Below are 20203 nucleotides of genomic sequence, written 5' to 3' on the forward strand. Positions count from 1 at the left end.
CTAAGAAAGGCTAGGATAAACTGGTTAGAAACAGACTATTTCCAGTGATTTAAGTAGTCTAGAATGAGGGGAGGGGGCGCGACAGATTTAGGATGGAGCAAGAGAAACCTTGTTAGGGAGGGTTGTGATTGATACGGAGACCATGTCATCATTTAAGAAAAATAGATTGGTATTGAAAGAAAAAGGAAATAATGCTAGGGGGACATAAGATTAGGGCTACTGCTTATGTGATGGATATATGCCACTGGCTGAATAATGATTCATGAAAAACGTAAATCTTATAATAGTGACATTTTATAGCAAACGATGTATTTTATCTAGACAACGACATTTTCAATATATAGTATCATCCCAACAATATGCTGTTTCCGCTGCCAGAATAATATGCTCTCATTTGTCTTTTGTAAGTGTGTTTGCTGTAAAAAGTTTGTTTTTCTACGTCGCTATTTCTACTTGTACTTTAAACTAGGTCATAATCTGACAACTGCAATTTAGGTAATGGAGTATGAACAATTTGCGCTATTCAAAGCAGTACAACACGTTGCCTATTTTGTATGGGATTGACAAATTCTTGCTGTCTTAAAAATAGGTCACCTTAATGAAATCAAATGGAAAAGAAAGTTTTAAAGGTACATTCAATGTTGAGTAAATACGGATCAATGTTGGGAAGGGGAATGTTTAATTGAAAGGAAAAAAGGATATTTGGCTCATCTCCACAGAAAGTGTTCAGTAGGGTGAGAATTGACCTCTACTGCTTATGGGCACCACGTTAGCATAGTGGTTAGCACAATGGCTTCACTATGCCATGGTCCCAGGTTCGATTCCCGGCTTGGGTCACTGTCTGTGCGGAGTCTGCACGTTCTCCCCGTGTCTGCATGGGTTTCCTCCGGGTGCTCCAGTTTCGTTCAACCGTCCAAAGATGTGCAGGTTTGGGTGGATTGACCATGCTAAATTGCCCTTAGTGTCCAAAACCGGTACGGTAAAGTGGGGTTACAGGGTAAGGGTGGAAGTGTGGGGATAGGGTGGAGGTGTGGGCTTAGGTAGGGTGCTCTTTCCAAGGGCTGGTGCAGACTCGATGGGCCGAATGGCCTCCTTCTGCATGTCGATTCTGTGATGTCAGGAAACAGCGATAGTTTTAAGTAATTTATATTTGTATTTGTGGGTATTGGAAATAGGATTTAGCTTAAAGTAAGTTTATTTTTTTGTGTCTGTATTTGAAAGGGTTACTGACTTAAGTTTGGTTCGGATGCTTGAAAGCAAACGGTTTAAATGAAAACTAGGTTGTTAATTAACAACCAGAGGCCACCCTAGGATAGAAAGAACTTTTGAGTTAGTGCTAAGCTAGATGCAGGAGAAACTGGACAGGACCAGGGAACTGCAGAAAGCAGACTTCCCCAAAAAAAAGTCCACAAACCACGGAGTTGGGGCATAAGAAATGTGCTGGATTCTCCACTCCCCCAGCCATGTGTTTCCTGGCAGCGCACCATTCGCTAGCAGCGGGATTCTATCTTCTCGCTGCTTATCAATGGGATTTCCCATTATAACTACCCCACACTGCCAGGAATCCCACGGTCAGGGCCGCCTTGCCAGTGGGAAAAGTGAATCTCAACGATGGAGAATTCCGGCCAATGTCTCAGGAAGACTGTTAAGTTAAAAGAACAAAGAACAAGAAGTTGAACAAGGTTCTGTTCAGTAGAATTCAAGCAAAAGGCAGAGAAAGTGCTGCAGGTTAAAGAGACAGCTGCAAGAGCCAGGTTTAAAGTCAGCTCGGTGAGATGCCAGACATGCAATGTAAATCAAAAGTTTGGTGACATCTTAAGCCAGCCTGTGAAGCAGTGGTGTTCTGTCAGCCTGGCTGGGTGCCGGAGAGATTGTGTGGAAGTTTGAGTACACGTGGCAATCTAAGGCAGAGGAATGAATAGGCCAAGGCAAGGAGAGATTAAAATCCTGGAGGTGAATTCTTGGTGAAGGCATCTGAGAGAGAACCTGGTTTGGGGAGAGAATTCCTCAAAATGTTGTTCATGTCAGAGTTCTAGTGAGACCAGTTGGCTCACAGTGTAACAAGCATCTGGGAGAATTGATTAGAAATCCACAGAAGTTGTATTGTGTGGCATCTGTCACTTGGTTTCAGAGTGTGGTATGCCTGACCACATTTTGACTATTGGTTTATATGGACTGTGTATTTAAAACATTGGAGTATAAGATCTATTTTGTAAATTGTCTTATCCTTATGAAGTTGTGTACATCTGGAAAGATAGGTGGGATGAAGGAGTATTGTATTATAGTTAATCTTTTCTTGTTTAATAAAGGTTTCAATCTTTTGCTAAAAGTTAATTGGCAGTCCTGCGAATCTGTTCACCTAGCTCTCTAAACAAAAAATAAAGTCACAATCTATTGAGCCAGGGTTCCTCTCTGGAACCTGACCGCCCACTAGTAACATTAACTGGGATTATATCAATTGAAGAATTTAAGTGCACACTTTGATTCTTGCATCCTTTAACAAAAAAGTTTTCTCAAACTGGGAAGTTTTGATTTTGATGAATTGGAAGAAGACTTAACGCTTGCATTTTACCTCAAGCTGTTTTGATTTTAAAAATGGATTTAATTTCAACTTGTATTTAATGGTTGACTATCTCAGTTTTAATCCATGTAATATAATGTGAAATAAGGGCATCAACTTTTGACAGTTCCGATCACGTACTCTTGCTTTGTTATTCATGCGTTTATTGCAGCCACACCCCAATTGGCAATATCCGTACAACACAAAGTGAAAACAAGGAAGGTGCTTGCAACTTTGTTTTTAATGTATTTTATTACAAACCTGTGCAAAAACAGTAACCTATACAACAACAAACTCCACAACCTCACTCCACAGATTGTACAGTTTTCCCAATTTTACTCCTCTCCTCCTCCTCCATCCCCCACGACGAACAGTTCCTCAAACATTGTCATGAACAACCCCCACCGTGTCTCAAAGCCCTCCTCTGACCCCCTCAACTCAAATTTGATCTTTTCCAACCGGAGGAAGTCATACAGGTCCCCCAGTCAGGCTGCCACCTCCAGCGACGTATTCAACCTCCAATTCAACACGATCCTTCGCCGGGCAATTAGGTGAAGGCCAAGACATGGCCTCCTTCCCCTCCATCAGCTCCAGCATTCCGATACTCCAAAGATCGCCACCATCGGGTCTGGCCTGATCTCCACTCCCACAATTTAAGACGTTGTCCCAAACTTCCCAGTGCCTCTCCAGCTTCTCACAATCCCAGAACATAGGCGCATGATTCGCCAGTCCTAGCCCACACTTCTTGCACTCGTCGGCTGCCCCTTGAAAGAACCTACACATCCTCACCTGAGTCATATGCACCCTATGCATTACCCTGAATTGAATCAAGCTCATCCTCGCATAAGAGGAGGTTGAATTCACCCTACGCATTGCCTGATATCACAGTCCCCAGTCTATTACTCCCCCACAACTCCTCCCACTTGCTCTTAATCCTCACCATTTAGCGCGCCCCGCTCCCCCAACCACCCATATATGTTCCCAATCCTATCCCCCCCCACCTCGTCCGGGAGCAGCAGTTACTCCAATAGGGTGTCCAGTAGGGTGTACCCTGCCAACCTGGGAAATACCCTCCACTCCTTTCTTACAAATTCCCGCACTTGCTTATATCTAAATTCACTAGCCCTCGGCAAGGTGTTTGAACCTTTGACTGCCATTGATGTATATTTATTTCAACTCCAATGCTTTATGATTTCTGTTTCCCTTTTTCCTATATTAATAAATACTGCTTATTGAAGAAGGCTCCGATGTTGAAATGGGTAATCTCACTCATCATCCTGCTACTCTTCATCCTCAAAAGATGTTTCTTTTTTTTTAAATTCATGCAACAGATTAACAGAAATGAAAGTTAAATTGTGCAAGCTGTGAATTGTGTGGCAAACGAAGGGAAAGGCCATTAACTGCCTTTGTTAGATTCATTTCAAGACGGCTGCTCTGAATTTTGAAATATGTTGAAAATATTATTTATGCTGATATAACGATGCAAACAGTACATTGTTGTGACACTATTTTTGGAAATGTAGTTGCACAGGTATAATAAAATTTTGACATTATAATTTATTTTCTAGAACACCCTAGCACTTAATTGATTCAATGCCCAGTCCCACTACTAATGCAAAATTATTTTCTAATGTTTTCAAAAAGCATTTAATATTGATAATGACTGTCATTATGCTAGATTTTTTTCAAAAATGTGTAATAGCTTGGGCATGCTCTTACCAGAGAACCTTTCATTTCTGGATTTATGTGTGGGTTTTGCATCAACTCTGTGCAGCACAAAGCTCTGTGCAGAGTCACAGAAATAAATGTGATTTATATGACCAATGCGGATTCATATCACCAATTGAATATTCATGTGTTATTTCAAATAAATGCGCGTTGGTATTGAATTGGTCATAAAAAATGAAACAGACCGTCATGCTGCAAGAAACTCGTTGACTCTGTACTCGAGAGCCCCCCCCAACCGTTCATTAAAAGGCCACTGATTCATAAAACCATAGAGAATCCTTCACCAATCAGCTGACAGTCCTGCTTTTTATAAATTTAGTGATCTTTTTAGTAACTGATGACCCACCATGACTACAAAAATTCCTGGGTAATTGTATATGATATTTAGGACTGAGGTGGATTCCTGATTAACTTTATTACCACCATTTGCTGTTATTGCATTATAGCGTGGCTGTGTTTGGCGAGTAAAATTAAAAATGGCCTGTGATTTGAACGCTGCTATGTAACATTCCTGCTAATGAGTGATTCCAACACTAGCGACACTGTTGCAATAAATTCCAGGCTGTAAAATGTGATAATTTTCTACAACATGGGGTTTGTTTGATCATGACTTCGCAGAAGAAACTAGCTGATCAGTTTCTTGTAAATTTCAGGCTTTCTGTGGTTCTCAGCTGATGGCTATTTGTGTTTCTTACAGGTTGACCGACTGATGGAAATGCATTTTAAGTACCTAGAAGCTGTGCAGGTGGCTGACAAAAAGATTGAAGGAGAAAAACATGTATGCTCCAGTTAGTTAGGCACCTGTCTTGGTTTGTCTTTTGCAAACTCTCGTGATGATATTTGGCATAGTGGCTTGCTGATTAAATTTGATTCTGTGAACAAACAGTCCTACAAAATTAGATATATATTTTGGGGGAGATTTGATGTTGCAGATTGGAGATGACATTTCACTTCAGTTAATATAGGTTTCAGGTGATTTTCTGTCCAATATTTCATAATTGAATGTATAGAATTATGGGAAGGAGTTGTACAAAACTATTTTATTCATAACTAATATTCAGGGATAACCATTCAATCCTGACTTTTATGTCACTGTGGCGAGAATTGAATATTCATTGTGTCTGACAGAATCTAGCATTCTCGCCTTAATGAAGGCAAGCATGGAATCAAATGAAGTAAGTTGCAAAGGAAAGTCTACAGCAGGAAAGCCTCTGGAGAACACATCTAGTACAATGCACTCTATCAAACATGTGCCTTTTGGACTGTCCAGCCTACAAATTACTGAGGCTTGGAACTGTAAATGTAAAGAATCTTTATTGTCCCCTTAATTTGCTAATATTGAATTCAATAATTTGATCTAATCTGATTGGAAACCTGGAAAATAGAGCAGAAGTAGGCCATTCGGCCCTTTGAGCCTGCTCTGGCATTCAGCATGATCATGGCTGATCCTTTACCTCAACACCTTATCCCAGCACCCTCACCATACCCTTACACCTTAAGAATCAAGGAACCTCCTTAAATATATTCAGTGATTTGGCCTCCATGATTGCTAATCTGTAGGTACCAATCATGGCAATTTAAGTGTTGTTCAATACTAGACTGGTGTGGAGCATAACATCCAAACCATATAATAAAGCTCCTCAATACCATAAAACCACATTAGAAGAGCAACTCGGGAGTGGGAATGCACGTGAGAGAGAGAGCGATCCTCCCAACAATATTTTCTGCAAAGAGAGGACTGCAAATATAGCTTGGCACGAGTTTCTAAAAAAAAATAGTTTCTTTATGTATAGTACCTGCCAATGGAATTGGCCAGGAAACTCCCCATGTGAGGTTGGAATAAGTTGCAAATTAGATCTGTCGTAAACATCAACAGTTCTGAACTCCTTCCATTGGAGAAAATTAAAATATAACGAAGATAAAATAATAGATATCATACAGCAAGTTACAAGGTCAAAATTTATTAGTGGTCAGATATTCTAAACTGTACTACCATAAATCAGCTGTGAGCAGCTAATGGGTCAAGGTTCAAAGCTGGAATCTTTCTGGTCTGTGTGGTTCGGTAATGGATCGTGTGATGGTGTCAGATGTGCCCAATTTTTTGGGGATGTGGAAATCTGCAGATTGCTTTCATGAAATTTCTTACAAGACAGTTCAACTGGTAACTCTGTCACCTAAAGATAAGATTATAAACTTGAACTCATAAAATATATTGTATTAGAATTACAGCATCGATTAAAGTCTTGAGCATATTTCAGTAATGAGGCTCCCTGGAGGTAAATTTTTTTCCCCGAATGGTCCTGCCACCATGTTGATCTCTCAGTTAGGATGATTTGGAACATACGTTTCAATGTAAGTTCCTGTGGGTTCTGTGCCAACCAGTAATAATTCAATTTAGAACACAATGGATCTTTTTTGATAATTACACTGAAAAAAAAACGTGAGTTTGATTATTAAATTTTACACATTTTCTGTTGCACTAATGAACCGCTTAATTACTTTTAATCCATTTGAAATTGCCCACCAGGTTTACAACCTTGTGATTAGTTCTGCACTAGATCCAGCACCACAGACTGTTTCATTACGTGGAAAGGAATCTACTGATCACAATTAACTGAGGGGAAAATATTCAAGTGCATTATGACATCATAATGCAATCATCTTAATTTACATGTACCCAGAGAAAAACTTAAATTTCAAATGTTTTGACAATCTTTTCCCAAGTTCAATTATAACATGCTTCCACCATGTCAATTTTGCTCATTTTTAATCAAAGCATGCAATTAATGCTTAAATTAATAACGCATACCTGAATTAGAAATGTAAGCTTGGGGATTGCATGCGTGTATATGTGTTAAAATTATCGATTCAGAATAGCTATTAACTCACTATTCACTTGAAAAGCGTGTAGTTTGCCTAAATTCTTGAATGCCTTATTAGTTATAAAATTGTCAAATGTGAAGAAGTTGTAGCATTTAATTAGTGCATTCTAAAATTCTGTCAAAATCCTAAAGTGTTTCATAACCAGTAATTACTTTGAAGTGCATTAATTATTACTGTGGAACCAAGCTAAGGTCATGCAATTTAACTATCCATACTGAATTGCAGATATAATTTTCCAAACATCCAAAGAAGGCATCCTCCATTCCTTGGGAGACAGTGAGAATGCTCAGCACTAATTCCATTTTTTTACAACACTGCAAGCATTGTTGACCGCAGCTCGCATTGAGAATTGATGCTTTTTTATTGAACCTTGAAATAGTCTATATGCCATAAATCGTTCATTTTGACTTTTCCCTTCCTGCGTTTTCACTGTTTTACGTTATGAATAGTGCATTTATGTTTGATGCAGTTGAAAATGTTTAACAGTATTTATCCTAAAACTTTATGCTGTACGTTCTTTTCAGGATATGGTCCGTCAAGGGGAAATAATTGATGATGATATGGAAGATGAATTTTATCTGAGGCGTTTGGATGCTGGCCTCTTTGTCCTTCAGCTGGTTTGCTACATTATGGTGGAGAGCTGCAATGCCAGTATCCCTCAGGTGATTTAAGAATCCAATCATGATGAATTCTTCTTGTTCAAATACATCTGTATGATGTGTGCATTCTCCATTACTATCAGTCTGACAGAAATATAATGCTGACTTATCAAAATAATCAATTGTGATCATTGTTTCACAAGTGAGCAGGCACAACGCAAAGGTATTTGTGCTCTGGGTGAACGTTGAGCCTGACATTGGTCCCCTCCTCACTGCAGTCTCCCCCACCCCCTCAGGAGACTTAGGCTCTTTTGGCAACATGGAAAGTTGGTTCTAAGGAGAAACATGTCTTGGAAACCCTGGGGTGGGTTTAAGCAGCGGGTTAACATTGGTATTCACTGCTTCCACGTTGGGAACTCAAAACTCCCAAATGTTTGAATATGCCAAGCAATGAGCGGGCTGTGGATTAAATCACTGCTGTTTAACTTCCAGTCACTATTGTTAGTAGAAATTATACCAGAACATTTGCGGTAGACCTTAAAAACAAATAACTGACCAGATTGGACCCCACGCTTGTGCTCATCGCAGTCGGACTAACACTTTTGTTTGCTTCCAGTCACATCGCAGGCCAACAAAGTCCGAGCCAATTGGATTCCTCTGGATTTTTTTGGTTTAAAGGAGGTTTCATTTGATTGAGTGGCAGTGCACGGGAAGTGATGTCACCATGCGGCAGTACATAATGATGATGGGAATTGGAACTTTTTTCGCCTTGTTTGCAGATGGGAATTATGGGACTGATTTGTTTAAAATGCCAAGTTTCAGTCCATCTTTTTCTAAACCACGCTGCCCTAGGCATGTGTCTAGTTCATGTAGCGGTAGTGATGGCCTTGTAAGTGATCTAATATTGAGTGAAAATGCTATCAAGTGAACTTTGTAGGTACCTACAAAGCACAAAACAAACATTTAGTTCATTTCTGTTTTTTCTCAATTTAAATTGGTCATCAAGCTGTGAAATTAATCATCCTAAAATATCTTGTTATATGGCCAATGCTTGCATATTATAATGACTTTGTCTGTTTATAAAGGATAAATGGGACCATTCATTCACTCCTCCAATGATAAGTGAGATAAGTTTTGCAGCTTCTTAGGCGCCGACCCCACTTCAGCTGCATTCTTCTCCCCAGTTTAAATTTTTCTCAGTCAAAATGCAAACTGCAAATATTCTAGTTTCAGAGCTTGAAGAAACTGTTAAAGGACAGGTCCTTCATTAATCAAGTTGCTTCAAGCTCTGCAGCCAGTCTATGTCAATTAAAGGAAAAACATAAAGGTATTCTATCGTTACGTGAATGAAAACGGTGCATGCTAACATCACCATTCATTCATTTAATTGGTTGCCCGAATATTGTGCTAAATATCTAACCATGAGCTGGTTGGCAATAGGGATGGACCCATGGCTAAGACATAGAGTTTTGTTGGGAGCTAAACTGGGATGATTTTAGTGTTGCTGATGTTGAGTTGAATGAAATTCCTATTGATTCAGTTGATGTCAGCCAAGCAGTCAAACAGCACAGTAGTGGCCAAGTAGTAACGGTGGTAGCAGAGAGAAACAACTGGGTGTCATCAGTGTCAAAGATGTTCAAATACTTACAAATAATTTTACTCAGTGTCACATGTAATGACGGAAAAGCAGTGAAGGTGGGGGGGGAGAAGAGGTTGTTTTGGAGGATGAAGCCTTGTGACAAACCCAACATGTAAGCATGCTGAGATTGGAGGCAATAGCATTTGCAAGACGAGATTTGTCAAGACAAATAAAATTTATCCACCCAAGGTGGAGCACTCTCCAGTGCTTGTGCTACTGAGGGTAGATGCATTGAGTTCTGCTGTGTTAGGTGAGAAGATGTTGACTGATAAGGAATCAGCCAAAGTATTAGGGAATTGGGCTGGGGATAGTCCATGGTATGGGAGGAGGCAGCTGAGCAGATTGTCCTAATTTTCAAGGCAAATAAATCCATTGACTCTTCACAATTAATGTAGGAAGTGTAAATAAATAGAGCAGAAGAAGGAGATATGATGAGGTTTTCATCAGTGAGGAAACTGAAGTTGCCGTAACCCTCCAGGATAATCCCAGAGAGGATGAGGTTTACAATGTAACAAAAGCCCAGTATTGCTTTTGATGATTGTTCATTGCTGGATCTGGTTTAGTCTGGCCAGTCATTTGCAACCTGTCACTGTCTGCCATAAAATGGAGATTAGAATTGGACTTGGAGAATGGTGGATATGCCAGACAACAAAGGAATTGGAAGAAATAAGTGCATCAAACCAGAGGGAATGGAACTTTTAAGAAGTTGTGTGAAGGTGGATATCATGCCAGAGGACAGGAAATTGCGACTTTGAGATGCTTTTGGAAAGAGAGTTAGGGAATAGATTTTTTTTCAATAGGCGTTTGAAGCAGACAAGTAGACATATGGTGGAATGTGCACCTGGACAGAGTAGTCTCTGTGAGCCAAATTTTGATAAGGAATAGAATGTTCAGGCATTAATTTGGAATGTGATTGCCTCATTTACAAAAGAGTGGACACTTTGAAGAGGCACAGGAGAGAATAATGTGGAAAGTGGAGGGCTTTATTGGGTAGAAATGCAAATTTACTTAGGCTGAGGCAAAAGAATAAAAGTGTGCATAACTACTTTTGGAGATTCAGTGGCAGGTGCTGGTGTGGGCATAGTGGAGTAGAATACATAGAGCTAAGGGCCAACTCCAGGGGGTACTTCTCTTGGAGCAGTGGTAGAAGTAATTAGAGGAGTAGATGCAAGCAGACATGAGCTTGAGGCAGTAGAGATAATGAATGGAAAATGATTATAACCGAGAACAAGAAAGTAGTAAACAATAGTACAACAGGAAGGGAACAGGTCAAAGCAAGATGAAAACCAGATGGCAGTGTGTCTGTCATTGAGTTCACGGTGGGTCCGAGCAAAGGAATTATGTTATGATCTCAGTAGAGATTAAGAATCTGAAAATCCAGTTACCTATGAATAGAATTAAGCCACAAGATTCACTGTTTAAAGCAAAATAATTTTACTACACTCAAAGAACTTAAAATAGTCAGTTATAGGGCAGCACGGTGGCCTAGTGGTTAGCACAACCGCCTCACGGCACTGAGGTCCCAGGTTCGATCCCGGCTCTAGGTCACTGTCCGTGTGGAGTTTGCACATTCTCCCCGTGTCTGCGTGGGTTTTGCCCCCACAACCCAAAAATGTGCAGAGTAGGTGGATTGGCCTCGCTAATTTGCCCCTTAATTGGAAAAAATAATTGGGTAATCCAAATTTTTTTTTTTAAATAGTCAGTTATTTTAAAGATCATGAAAATATAATGAACACCATCGCTTATGATCATATGTGATCAATTACTGGAACCCCGCTGTTTTTTTTAACCAAATCTTAATTCTTAAAGGGATCACCATCTCACAAAAATATAGGTTTTTAATCTTGAAAAACACATGGGCCATCACAATTAGATTTTTCAGTTTTACAATCCCAAGCCCACATCCTGTTGGCATATGGAAGAGAATACTAGTATGTCAATTCATTGCTTCGTTAATTTATCTCACTTAACATTCAGAAGAAACTATGCAAGCAGGCAGGGAAAAAAGAATCAATGAAGCACTGGATGCTCAGGAATAAGATGTTTTACGGTATTGCATATTATCTGCTCAAGAGTTAATGAGGTTAATTTTAAGTGGAAAAGAGCTACGTTAATAGCAGTGTCCTACATTGCTACAAGACATCAGTAAAAGGACTATTCCATATATGCCATAACTACTTTGCCAACAAATGACTCATACTTTTAAACGAGTCGTGTCTTTTTCAAGATGTAGTCCTTAGTTTTATAGATAGAACAGTACAGCACAGATCAGGCCCTTCGGCCCTCGATGTTGTGCCGAGCAATGATCACCCTACTCAAACCCACGTATCCACCCTATACCAGTAACCCAACAACCCCCCCTTAACCTTACTTTTTAGGACACTACGGGCAATTTAGCATGGCCAATCCATCTAACCCGCACATCTTTGGACTGTGGGAGGAAACCGGAGCACCCGGAGGAAACCCACGCACACACGGGGAGGACGTGCAGACTCCGCACAGACAGTGACCCAACCGGGAATTGAACCTGGGGACCCTGGAGCTGTGAAGCATTTATGCTAACCACCATGCTACCGTGCTGCTTCAAGCAGTGCTTTAAATTGTATCCTCTCTTCCTCTCCCCACGCACATCTTCTGCTCTCTACATCCCACCCCAAGTACTCTTTGTCGCTTGCCCCCAAACTCTCGTGCTCTGTTTTCTTTCAATTCCCCCCCCTCCTGAGCCCCTCTCCTCCACCCGCTTAATGTTTTATTATTTACTTGGGTGCTCGTGTCTGTATATCATTCTTTGGTAAGCAAAAATGAAAAAGCCATGAGAGAAAGGTGCTTCAAGCATATCAAAGTAAATTTTGACTTTGTTTTGATTTGATGTTGGCATTGCGTTGAGACGATATTTGTATTCATTTTCAGATAAGACAGCGTGTGCACCAGATCCTGAATATGCGAGGTGGTTCAACCAAGGTGGTTAGACATATCATGAGAGGTATGAACAGAATCTTTTGAACAATGGAAAAGTTAATTCATTCCAAATATGTCCCTTTTCTTTTGTCCACTCTGCACCCCACTACCTGACACTGTTTCAACAAATAAAACTATCCCCCATCCAGAAATGCATCTATTGTCCCCTGAATTCACTTGTGTTATCTGTTTCGGTAGCATTCTCTGTTCACTCATCTATTGTTACCCATTGGATGAAAAGTTTCTACTTGACTAACTCTGTACATTTGAATGTTTCACCTGAGTTATCTCTATCAGCTTTGTCAGTTCGCTTTATAACATTGAGCTTCTAATATTATTTGACTAGCAGTGCAGGTGCCAGATTAGTTGACAACTGTTGACTGCAAATTATCCAATGGCAGCATTTTGGGAGCGATTTAATGGCTGCGCTGAGGTTAAGTGAGTGCGCGACGAGGCCGTTAGATCGCAGGAGAGGCCAATATTGAGAACGGGGTAGCGATTTGTTTGCAATTTAACTGGCCTGCCCCCATTGGTGAAATCAATACTGTAGCCTGGCGCAAAACCAATAATCTCCATACAGTTAATGGGAGCGACTTTCTACCTTGCAGCCTCCCATGATCTAACCGCCTCCACAGCAGGTGGTCAGTCAGAAGCTGGCGGAAGGGCTGCTGCAGGCCCGAGGAGGTGCATAGCCATCTTCGCTTCTGGGCAGTGACCCCGGGGAGACTGGGGTTGCTGCACCGGTGCTAGTAGATTGGGTGGGGGAACTCCCGTGACCTTGTCCGTCATTCTTCCCATCCCCCCTCCCCCCCCCCCCCATTCCTCTCCCCACCTTCACCTGTACCACCCTCGTAGAGTCTGTGTAACTCCTGGGTGACTGGCGATGTTGGCACTGTCAGCAGGTCACAGTCGAGGGCAGGGAGGTAATGATAACCTGCTGAGAGACATTGTATTGATCGTTGACGACCTTTTTCAATTCTATACACGTACCCCCAATTGTCTCAATCCCTGATGGTGCTGCCAACCTCTTGCTCCCGCCCCTTCTGCTTCCCTCCCCCACCAGGCACCCTTACCTCCTATCCTTCCCTCCCCCAGTGATCTCTGTGCTCCTTGATCTGCTTCACTTTCCGTGTTCTATGCTACGTCTAGGTGTGTCACCTGGATGCATATCAGAGGTGGTGGCAACCTGCTGCCCATTACATCCCGTGGCCTTCGATGCCCCTCTAGGGGCTTTGGGGCCGGAGGGCCCCAGGCCGCTTGCCGATGGTACATGCCTCAACGTTCCACCTTGTTCCGGGTGCTGGCTGGGGGAACCACCCCTGATGAGGACCCTGTGGGGGATTGGACATGTGGTCTGTTGGAGAGATAAGTCATTCTGTATGGCATTAACAACTCACGTGTGACACGTCATTTGGGTCGGAGCCAGTTGATCCTCACCTCGCGCTGTAAGCCAGCCTTTACATCGTTGACAGATCTGTCCTTGGCCACCCCCGCGACCTCCAAGGCCCGTACCTCGTAGGGGGCGAGGACTCTGTTCCCTCCCCCAGTCTGTTGTGAGCCAACTTCTCCTGCGGGGAGTCACAGGTGGCATCATGAGCCGCACGCACCATTCATCGCGGGGGTGGTTTAGGTGGAGGGGGATGCAAAGGGGATGGGGAGGATGGTGGTCGGGCAGTGTGGGCAGCACTGTTGGACATGGATAGACCAGGAATGGAATGGTGCTGGGCAGGGCCAGTGCCAGGTACATTCTCTGTGGGGGGGTTTAGGGGTCCGGTGCCAACCCACCCATGCGGCCTGGTGGAGGTCATTGATCTTCTTACGACACTGGGTGCTGGTCCTCCTGGTGATGCTCCCTGAGCTGACGGCCACTGCCACTTCCTCCCAGGCGGCACTGGCTGCCTGTGACTGACCCTCCAAAACTCTCAGGGGGTTCAGGGCATCCCATCTGGCCTCTACCGCATCCAATAATCTGCCCAGGTCAGCATCCCCCAATCGTGGGGCTGGTATTCACGGTGGCATAGCTGCGAGCTGATTGGGTTTAGCTGTGCAGGAGTGGTTTAAGTACTGCCCTCTTGTTAGCAGGGGGCTGGCGAGCGCAGCAGGACCATCATTTGCGGTGTGAAGCCCGTGGGGCCTCTTTAAGTGGACCAATTAGCGTTTTATATCGGTGACGGCCTTGCCAGTCCAAGCGTCGGGAAGCTCACGGCAGTTCCCGCTCATTACCATACTTAGAAACCTTTTGGTTAAATCGCACCCCTTGTGTCAGTATGCATGTTGTCGATTTACATCTCTTTATCTGGATGTTCTGATTTCATGCCTGTTCTTTACAACCTTGTATGAATCCTGTAGAATTCTACAGCAATGCAAACATATTTCAGTTACGAAAACTATGAAATCCCAGAATGTGGCTTTTTAGACCACACATGGTTGCCTGTACTAATATTAAACAAACAGAACAGTGAAGTTTTCATTTGCAGGATTTTACAGACAATTACTTTCAATAACTAGAGGAGATTAGAGTTTGGAGGAGAGGAGGGGGGGGTGGGAAATATGCAATCTTATTGATAGGACATTTATGAGAAGCTCAGCTTGGGGTCCAGTGTGACCCAAAGGTTGTGAACAGATTGGCTTAATCTCAAGCTGTTGCGCGGCAGAGAGATGGAGTCGGTAGTCACAGATGGAATTTGAAATGGGGACTGAAAATGGCTTTACCCTTCGTAACATTAATTGGAGGAAATTCCTGCTCATCCAGCACTGGGTATCGGATAAGTGGTCTGCTAATTTAGCAACAGTTGTGATATATTCATTTTCTCTGCCATGGAATCCACATAACCAATGCAAATTTGTGGATATTGACTGATATTGGCAAGTGGCACATCGAGTTGGTAAGTAAAATGTATGGAAATTATATTTTGGTATCGTCTGACATTGAGCAAATTAAGTTGACTAGCATCTAAATTACCTTTAATTAAAACAGTATTTGTAATATCTCCTCAGTGTGCATTAGATATGTTTTAATGATTTGATTTTTCTCTTAAAAGCTCTTCCTGAATCTTTGACCAACCACTGTCACTGTACTATTAACTCTTTATTGAGCTACATAGGCATGATGTAATATATCTACGTTTGAAAAGGCATTTCTGGACAAAAAATATGTTTAATATATTTTAATTCGCTCAAAGGATGTGGGCTTCGCTGGCTAGGCCAGCATTTATTAGTCATCCCTAATTGCCCTTGAAACGGTGGTGGTAGTGCACTGCCTGCTTGAACCACTGCAATGGGACTGAATATTGCAGATAGTAGTTAATTTTTCAATAAATGCATGTTCTATATTATTTATCCTACATTTGAGCAATTCAAAGAAGTCCATAATATTGGATCATTAAAGCAGAAATGACTACTTTCCCTTGCATAGTATTGTCTTTCAGAGAGGCCTCTGTTGGTTTGTCAAACACCGCAAAACTCATGCATAAACAACCCACAGTGGGACAGTATACCATTCTGTAAACTTATTTACTGGAATATTTGTACTATTATTGCATGCAAATAGGTACTTGTGGCTTTATATTACATACATTTGGGCTAATTTGCCTGTGACTGTGACAGTCGTTGAGCCCGGAGGGAGCACATAATGCTTGAGATGCAGCTGAAGAATAATAGATTGAGGGTTCATTAACTGCACATTCACAGCCTAATAAGTTTGTGTTTGTTTTATTACGTCCCCCAGCTATGTATGAAGCACGCTCCCATGACAAAAGTGTTGAAATCAGCGGTAAAGCAGACCTAATTCAGTTCTTAGAGTAAAGAAGTGGTTAGTTTTTAGTCGGAACTCTGCTCTCCAAGGAACAAGTGCACATCAGTGAACCATATTTATAGGAAGCCAAGGATTTCTGAATGTCAACTCTGAGAATTGCTCTTTAATAGTGGCTTTTCTTGAAGCCCAGCATAGGCTGTATGCCAATTTTTTAGAAAATATCTTTGTGCCTGTGTGCTAGCTTTTAAAGATGTTTCGGTGGATTGATGGAAGAACATTGAATATCAACGATTTAAAAGCTTCTGAAATTCATATGATCTGCCATCAAAGCAGTAGATCTTTTAAAAATTCTTCCATAGGATGTGGATATCGCTGGCAATGTCAGCATCTGTTGCCCATCCTTAATTTTCCTGGACCTAAGTGGCTTGCTAAGTCTTTTTAGAGGTCAGTAATGAATCAATCATATTGCTGTGGCCCTGGAACCACGGGTAGACCAGACCAGGTATATATGGCAGATTTCTTTCCCTAAAAGACATACGGACCAATGCTAGAAATGGGATTCGAATAGATAGGGACTTGATGGCCTGCGCAGACACAATGGGCTGAAGGGCCTCTTTCTTTGCTGTAAAATTCTACGACTCTGAGATGGATTTTCACTACCATTGATGATAGTTGTCATGGCCACCATTACGTCCCCCAGTTTACTAGTCCAGTGAGATTGCCACTTTGTATGCGACATTCTCCCCAATTGCGCTCTTAAATAGGATTCTTGAATTTCAGCCTGAAGATGCTTTGTTGCTTTGATCTATTGCTCTAATCCATACGCAAGAATTGACTGCTCCCATGTTCATTCTGAGGCAAAGCCGCAGAAAGATGAGGAAAGATTCTTATTGCCGGTTTATACAGCTGTCTCAAAATGTCACTCTTGTGAGATTATCCATATGATGCTGCTGATTATAAACTGAGACATCAGAAATTTCTGAATAAACATGATTCCCCCTTTGCCTAATGTAAACAGGGTTCTGCTCACCTAAGTTTTACCAATCCACTCGAAGGATTACCGCATGGAAGAAAATTCCATTTTGCCTGACTTATTGTGCATGAAATCAGCCTCCCGCAAGTCAATCTCAATGAGCCATCGGTACTGTGGAAGGGAAAGAAATGCTTGACTGCAATTAGTTACTTTTTTAAGTGTAGTTATTGTGGTTATGTAGGCAAGTACAGCTTATGACAGATCCACAGCTACAACATTAAGTTGAGTGATTAGTTCATTTATTTTTACTGCAGGTGGTTGAAGGATAAATCTGTTGTTGAGAACAGCTGGAGAACTCCCTTCTTCTCGTCAAATCATGCAAAGGAGTCTCTTCCATCCACCTGACAGGGCATCCCTTGTTTTAACATTTTATCTAGCACTTGGGTAGCACTGTCTCAATCACTGCAGGCTCTCACTTGGGGATGATACTCATTGGCAATGTTCCTGTAGAATGTAAGAAATTATGACAAAGCAAGAAATTAATTGTCAGACGGTTGTCAGTTCCTTTGCAACTTAAAATTGGTTGTCATTGATCTTGGCTGACTTCATTGGCAGGCTTTTGCCATTTCTTCGCTGAATGGACTGAAGATTGTCTTGGTGATTAAGCTATCTCTTCTCATGAAGGTAAATCAATCTCTTGCCAACAAAGGCTCATTCAGCAAATTGCTGATAGTCTTAAGAAGTGCAACTTGCAGCTCCCTCACCATGTCCTGAATCTCAATAAAGGTAATCTCAATGATGATATGAGGCATGGGTTGGCTATGATGGACTGGAGAACATTACTGAAATAGTAATGGTAGGCATTCAAGGAACGAATAGGTGAACTCCAAAAGTTTATTCTTATTTGGTCCAAGAGTAGAAAGGGAACTGTGGCCAAACCATGGCTCACAAGCGAAATTAGAGATAATATTAAATTCAAAGAAGAAGCTTAAAAATTAGCAAGAAAAAGCATTAGTCATGAGCATTGGGAACAGTTTAAAATTCAGCAAAGACGGACCAAGGGATTGATTAACAAGGGGAAAATACAGTATCAAAGTAAGTTAGTGGGGAATCTAAAAACTGACTAAACTTTTCTATAGGTATGTAAAGAGAAAAAGATTGATTTAAAAAAAAAACAAATGTAGGGCCCTTGCAGGAAGAAACAGGGGAATTCATAACGGAAACAAAGAAATGGCTGAGGAACTAAATTTGTACTTTGATTCTGTCTTTACAAAGAAAGACATGAATAATGCACCGAAAGTTCTGAGGAACACAAGTTTTAGTGAGGAGCTGAAGGAAATCAGTATTAGTAGAGAAATGTATTTTGGGGAAATTGATGGGACTGAAGGCGGATAAATCTCCAGGGCCTTTTAATCTTCATCCCAGAGTACTTAAGGAAGTGGCCCGAGAAATAGTAGATCCAACAGTAGATTTCTTGATTAATATGGAGATTAGGGATTATGGGGAGAAGGCTTGAGAATGAGAAACATGTCACCCATGATCAAACGTCAGAAGAGACTCGATGGGCCAAATGGCCTAATTCTGCTCTTATATTATTGGTGGTCATTTTCTAAAAATTTTTGTACTCTGGAATGGTTCCTACAGATTGGAGGGTAGCTAATATAAGCCCGCTATTCAAAAAGAGAAGTCGAGAGAAAATGGGGAATAGTGAGCCTAATGTTGGTCATAGGGAAGTTGCTAGAGTCCATTATCAAGGCTTTCATAGCACAGCATTTGGAAAGCAGTGGTATAATCAGACAAAGTCAGCATGGATTTATGAAAGGAAAATCATGATTGACAAATTACTGGAATTCCCTGATGTAACTAGTAGAGTTGACCAGGGAGAACCGGTAGATGTGGTTGATTTAGACTTTCAGAAGACTTTCAACAAGGTCTCTCACAGATTACTGTGTAAAGTTAAAGGGGCATGGGATTGAGGGTAGCGTCTTGAGATGGATAGGAAGCTGGTTAGCAGACGGGAAGCAAAGAGTTGAAATACATGGGTCTTTTTCCGATTGGCAGGCAGTGACTGGTGGGGTACCACAGGGATCTGCAACCAACTGTTCACATTATATATTAATGATTTGTATGCCGGAACTAAATGTATTTTCTCTAAATTTGCGAATGGTACAAAGTTGGGTGGGAGGGTGAGCTGTGAGGAGGATGCAGAAATGCTTCAGTGTGATTTGGGGGGAGGCAGTGGCGTAGTGGTATTGTTGCTAGACTGGTAATCCAAAAACCTAGGGCAATGCTCTGAGGACCTGGATCTGATGGCAGATGATAAAATTTGAATTCAATAAAAATGTGGTATTAAAGGTCTAATGCTGGCCATGAAATCATTGTCGATTGTTGTAAAAAGACATCTGGTTCATTAATGTCCTCTAGGGAAATAAATCTGTCATCCTTCCCTGGTCTTGCCTATATGTGACTCCAGATCCACATCAATGTGATTGACTCTAAAACACCATCTGGGATGGGCAATAAATGCTGACCCAGATAGCAATGCCCATATCCCATGAACAAATACTTTTAAAAAATTTGAACAGGCTTTTGAATGGGCTTATGCATGGCAGATGCAGTACAATGTGGATAAATGTAAGATCCAATTTAGTTGAAAAATAGGAAGGCAGATTATCATTTAAATGGGTGTGAATTGAGTGGATACTCAGCGAGACCTTGGTGTCCTCGTGAATCACTTGCTGCACTGAAAGTAAGCACGCAGGTGCAGCAGGCAGTAAAGAAAGTAAATGGTATGTTGGTTTTCATACAGAGCAAGAGGATTAGAGTATAGCAATAGGGATGTTTCACTGCAATTGTATAGGTCGTTGGAGAGGCCATACCTAAAGTATTGTGTGTAGTTTTGGTGTCTTTATCTGAGGAAGGATGTTCTTGCTATGGGGGGACTGCAGCAAAGGTTTATCAGGCTGACTATTGGATCACGGGACTATCATATGAGGAAGTCGGTTAGGATTATATTCATTGGAGTTTAGAAAAATGAGAGAGGATCTCAAAAAAACTTAGAAAATTCTAACAGGATTAGACAGGGTAGATTCAGAAAGAATGTTGCTGA

The 20203-nt window shown here is 41.5% G+C and overlaps 1 protein-coding gene across 1 annotated transcript in view; it reads left to right on the top strand.

Annotated features, from left to right (window-relative positions):
* ctnnbl1 (catenin, beta like 1) overlaps positions 1–20203 on the top strand; it is a 220712-nt gene that overhangs the window by 183603 nt on the left and 16906 nt on the right. The window contains exons 13-15 of the mRNA XM_038803075.1: positions 4986–5066; positions 7696–7833; positions 12320–12392. Of these exons, the coding sequence (XP_038659003.1) occupies positions 4986–5066; positions 7696–7833; positions 12320–12392 (292 nt within the window). The remainder of the gene's footprint in view (positions 1–4985; positions 5067–7695; positions 7834–12319; positions 12393–20203) is intronic.

Source organism: Scyliorhinus canicula, chromosome 7 (assembly GCF_902713615.1).
Source record: "Scyliorhinus canicula chromosome 7, sScyCan1.1, whole genome shotgun sequence".
Lineage (NCBI taxonomy): Eukaryota > Metazoa > Chordata > Chondrichthyes > Carcharhiniformes > Scyliorhinidae > Scyliorhinus > Scyliorhinus canicula.